Source organism: Fundulus heteroclitus, chromosome 12 (genome assembly GCF_011125445.2).
Source record: "Fundulus heteroclitus isolate FHET01 chromosome 12, MU-UCD_Fhet_4.1, whole genome shotgun sequence".
Classification (NCBI taxonomy): domain Eukaryota; kingdom Metazoa; phylum Chordata; class Actinopteri; order Cyprinodontiformes; family Fundulidae; genus Fundulus; species Fundulus heteroclitus.
Genome location: NC_046372.1, coordinates 19,684,381 through 19,689,947, shown reverse-complemented (window position 1 = coordinate 19,689,947; position 5,567 = coordinate 19,684,381). Strand labels below are relative to the sequence as shown.

At 38.6% G+C, this 5,567-nt stretch overlaps 1 protein-coding gene across 1 annotated transcript; it reads left to right on the top strand.

Moving 5' to 3' along the window:
* Positions 1-3,530: 3,530 nt before the first annotated feature.
* Positions 3,531-4,952, top strand: LOC105917128 (nuclear factor 7, brain-like). Its single transcript, XM_012851842.3, has one exon. It carries the CDS (start codon positions 3,531-3,533, stop codon positions 4,950-4,952), a length of 1,422 nt encoding a protein of 473 aa, XP_012707296.2.
* The last annotated feature ends 615 nt before the right edge of the window (positions 4,953-5,567 follow it).

Sequence of the window (5,567 nt, the reverse complement as noted above, 5' to 3'; positions counted from 1 at the left end):
GAATCAAAAAGCAACAGCATAAAAAATGAGGATCTTACCAGACGGCCTTAAAACCCTCAAATATAGTTTGTTAAAATGTTTCTGTTTCGACAAAAACTTTATTTAGTCAAAAGTCATAATAATGAAGGTATATGTTACTTTTGAGCTCAACACTGTGAACTTTTATTGAAAGAAATAAACTAAATCGCAGCAGATTTATGTGTGCAGATGTTTGTAGTTTGACTCGGAAATGTAATTTCTCCGTATGCATAGATCTTTTCGTCCCGTTTGCGTTTTATTCACTCTGAGCCCAGAAAGGATCTGAGGACAGCTTGTGTATCCCCCTCTTGTTGATTACCTAACATGCTGATGTCAGCATGGTCAGTGTAATCCTCCTCCTAATGTGTGTGATTACCCCCCCCCTTCTCCTCCTTCAGTCATCCTCAGCACATATACACATTAGAGCGTCAGAGGGAAACACAGCAATGTGACAGGATGCTGCATTAGCTCAGCTATCACAACAGCATCACTGGTAGCTCAGGTCCTCAGGGCTTTGAGACACGCCTCTGCAATTGTGCTGTTAAGATACCTCCAGTTTATTAGGAACGTGCTGTAAGAATTGTATTTTTATTTGAATTAAATTCAACCTCGTGGAAATACTTCAGAACAACACAACCATGTGAAAATTCGTGGCCAAAATGCACTTCATATCAGTTATTTTATAGGTCTGGGATAAGATTAAAAGTCCTTTTAATTCATGACGTTACACTGAAGATAGGAATATTTTCAACATGATTAAATCCAATTCCTCACAACAAACTTCCAAGCATTGCTTAAATATTTGTTCTGCTTATCTTAAAGTGGATTTATTAGTTGCTACTCACATGATTAGTATCAAGTAGAGCTGTGAAGTATATGATAAATGTGTCCTAAATACACTAACAATGAAGATTATACAAAACTAAAAGTACCATGCATCCAAGTGCTGCAATAAAACCTTGATGTAAATAATAAGTTTTGTTTTGTTTTGAGTTGCTGAATAGACAACTCATTTAGGGTTCATTTGAAATTGATTGGATTATTTCACTATTTATCACAGAACATATCATTATCACAACATTAAGCTATATTGCATGTTTTCCTAACATGGTGCAGCCTGAGTATCCAGGGTGTTTCGTTGTCAAACAAAATGAGTTCTGCAAATATAAATGAAAAAAAGCAAAAATATGTTAAAAATAGTAAATTTCATCACTGAAATAGTTTCCTTCTCAGAAAAGTCAAATGTTTTATTTATTTTATTTTGGAACATATCTGTCTTTGGCAGTTCTTTGACTTTCAACCCAGTTAAGTAAAAAACAAAACAACAAAAAATGTGGATCAGATACAACGAGATGTTTAAGAACTTGTTGCTCAACAGGTGAACATGCTGGTGATCAAGTCAAAGTTTATTTGTATCACATATTTCAGCAGCAAGGCGGTTTATGGTGCTTTACATCATAAAAACATAAAAATGATCCAAAGATTTGGTGACAGTGAGCTGCTGAAAGGCTTCTGTGTCTCCACATCCAAGCATCTGATCAAACAATCCAACATGGTGACACGTGTGCACATGGGTTGATATTTTTGAATATATTTAGTTTTATTGTTGACCTCAAGCAAAAACAGCAACTCACACTTCAATTAATTAAACTCACTGAGAACAATAGAGAGACATAGATATGGGTGAAGCCATTGTTGATATTATTATGACATGATTTTTCCACAAACTCGGAGTGTAATGATATATGTGTATTACAGATAAGGTCTATATTAATGAGAGTTTTACAAAAATCATTACAAAACATTGGAAGTAACCATTTAACTTAGTGCAAAATGAAGACTGAACTGGAAAGATTTTTATAGTCTTAAATTACAAAATAATCTTTAACCTTTGTGTTTGTTTAACTCTATAAGCGTTCAGCTCCAGTTCTGTTGCAAATCCCTTAAAACCCCAAAAATCTTCACAGAGTAAAAACAAGCATTTCAGTTTTCAAAAATATTTAGTTTTCCATTCGTATTTCTGTGATTATGAAACTGACGGGACTCCTTATCATGATATTGTGTGTGTGTGTGTGTGTGTGTGTGTGTGTGTGCATGTACTTGCAGCTAAGTGACAGCATATTGTTAATGTTATCGCCCCCTGTCGGCGGTTGAACACCTCTTTTACCCCAAAGAAGCTCCTACTAAATAATACTTCTTTATTAGGAGCTGCACTGTGTCGCAGTGGGTAGCACTGCTGACTTGCAGCAAGAAGGTCCTGTGTTTGAGTCCTCCTGTAGAGTTTGCATGTTGCATAGGTGAGTTCTATGCATGCGTGGGTTCTCCCTGGGTGCTTCGGCTTCCTCCCACGGTCCAAAAACATGACTGTTAGGTTAATTGGTCTCTCTAAATTGTCCTTAGGTGTGAGTGTGTGCGTGGATGGTTATTTGTCCTGTCTGTCTCTGTGTTGCCCTGTGATGGACTGGCGACCCGTCCAGGGTGTCGCCCATTGACAGCTGGAAATAGGCACCAGCATCCCTGGCGACCCCAACAGTGATAAGCATATCAGAAAATGGACGTCTTTATTAGGAAATGACTCTTGAAAAATGAACTGTATCTTAACACCTTTAATCTAAACAAGCCAGATAAATGGTTACAGCTGAGGTTCTTATAATACTCATGCGGAGAAAAGGAACATGAAAACACACGAAATGAGGGTTTAGTCTGCAAGGAGCAGTTGCAGACTCCTGGATAGGTTTCGAAACGTCTTCAAAAAGAACTGAATGAAAGTCCGGTTGCCTCTGATTTAAGCCTGTTTGCTCTAACAGAGGCAGGAAGACAATTAAGACAAGATGCTTCCTGTACTGAGAGAAATTTAAGATTTATTTTTGAAGGAAACCTCTTGTTTGATCTTCCAACTTCTTTACAACATGTTCAAAGGCTTGATGGCCTAATATGAAAAATATTGTGTAACATGCTACTTTAAAGAAATACTCTGATGTTAGTTATTTCTAGACTTTTGACACCAATTATATAGTCTAATCAGAACCAAGCATGTAAAAACATTAACTTGAAGAAAAAATATTTACCTACAAGCAACAGAGCTTTAGTAAAATCCTGCCTCAAATGTTTTTGTTTGCTTTATTGTGAACAATTACAAGGTAGGTTAAATAGTGAGAAATTAAATATTCAAGTCAGTTTTAAACTCTGCAAAAAATAAATAAAAGAAAACTTTTTTTTACGTTGTATCATTTCAACGTAAAAAAAGAGCTGCATGTTCAGCTGTGTGGCTGTAAAAGAAGTTCCGACAGCACCACCTGCTGGAGATAAACTGATACAGCAGATTGTTTATTTTACACGTCACAAACCGGTTAGTGAACCAGAAATTATTTTCAGACGTTATTGAACTGAGCTGAGACGCCATTACTGGGTGTCAGATCTCTGCTGAATAAACACGGAAATATTTGGATGATTTTAAGAAGAACCAGCTGAAACTTTTGGTGAGTTTGGCTGTTGAAATAATTAAATCCAGAATGGCTGAGAGACTTCTGGAAAGTTTCCTGAGTTGCCATGTGTGTTCAGAGACTTTCATAGATCCTGTGTCTCTGAGCTGCAACCACAGCTTCTGTTCAAGCTGCCTGCAGAAATTCTGGGAACAAGCTGGAAACAAGAACTGTCCCATCTGTAAAAGAAGATCTTCCAAGGATGATCCAATAGTTAACTTCACTCTGAAGGAACTGGCTGACTCTTTAACTGGAAAACAGAAATCTGGATCATCTGAGACAGAAAAAGGAGAAAAGCAGCTGATGGTGGTCTGCAGCAAACACCAAGAAGACCCTAAACTGTTCTGTGAAGACGAGCAGAGAGCTGTGTGTCCTGACTGTGAGTTTTCTCTCCACCAGAGTCACAAAGTGGTTCCTATAGAACAAGCAGTCAGTGAGATGAAGAAGCAGCTGAGATCTGACTTAAAGTCTCTGCAGTACAAGAGGAACAAACACAAACAGGTGGAGAAAACATACCAGGATGTGATTCAACACTCCAAGAAGCAGCTGTTGTCCACAGAGAGACAGATCAGAGCAGAGTTCAACAAGCTCCACCAGTTCCTGAAAGAGGAAGAGGAGTCCAGACTGGCAGCTCTGAGGGAGGAAGAGGAGCAGAAGGGGAAGACTATCAGCAGAGAGATGAAGAGGATCCAGGAGCAGATCTCCTCTCTGTCAGACAGCATCTCTGCTGTTGAAGAAGACCTGCAGAAAGACAACGTGTCGTTCCTCAGCAGTTATAAAGCCACTCAGAGCAGAGCCAGAGGTCAGAGGTCACTGTCAGATCCACAGCTGGTCTCAGGAGCTCTGATAGATGTGGCCAAACACCTGGGCAACCTGTCCTTCAGAGTCTGGGAGAAGATGAAGGAGAAGGTCCACTTCAGTCCTGTCATTCTGGACCCAAATTCTGCAAATGGAGGGCTCTACCTGTCTGATGATCTGACCAGTGTGAGATATGGAGACCCGTGGCAGTGGCTTCCTAACAACCCAGAGAGAAACACTCATTATTCACATGTTTTTGGTTCAGAGGGCTTCAGCTCAGGGAAACACAGCTGGGAGGTGGAGGTGGGAGACCATCCTCGCTGGAATATCGGTTATGTTAAAGAGTCAGTTGAGAGGAAGGAACAGAGATATCCTGCACCAAACTATGGAGTCTGGTGTTTATTGTACGAAGAAGGAAAATACAGTAATGGTGCTTGGAAGACTCTAACAATGGAGAAGATTTTTACAAGAATCAGAGTCCAGCTGGACTATGACAAGGGGGAGGTGTCCTTCTACGACCCTGAAGACATGTCTCACATCTACACTCACAGAGACACTTTCACTGAGAAACTCTTCCCTTATTTGACTGTTCGTCCAGCTGGTGATGCCATAACTTCTGATCTCAGAATCTGTCACACTGAGATTCCTTTTTAAAGTTTAACCGTGTGTTTATCAGTTCTCTGAATTAGCATTTTTAGATAAAGGTTTCTACTTGCTGTCAGACTAAGTTTCATTTTAAATATGTGACATGTTTAATCATTTTTGATGTATTTAAACCTTTGATTAAATAAGGCTCAAACTGAATAAAATAAAGTAAATCAAAGCAACTGGATATTATTTAAGTCTATTGTTACGCTTGTAAAACCAATACAAAAACGTTTCTTTATGAATGTCTTGACTTTAGTGTTGTTTTTATGTTTTTGTTGGTAATCTCTTTCACCACCATTGGACAATTCTTCACAAAGTTATTTTTATAACTTTTAAACTTCTGCTGAAAAAGATCTTCATAGGTTTCTTTATTTCTTCAACATGTTTATTTTTTCTTTGACTATTAAAGTAAAACACTGTAGTTCATTGGACTTCAAATCACAGTCAGAACCTGAAACCAGTTATATCAAGGCTTGGCTACTGGTTGGGTCAGACATACTGCATCCCTCCCTGTGTTCCACTGCTGCATTATGTGATGTGGATAACTGGCATTGTGTTCCAGACTCTCACAATTTCCTCCTAATTCTCTTTTCTGTTTTTTTTCTAACACATAAGCACATT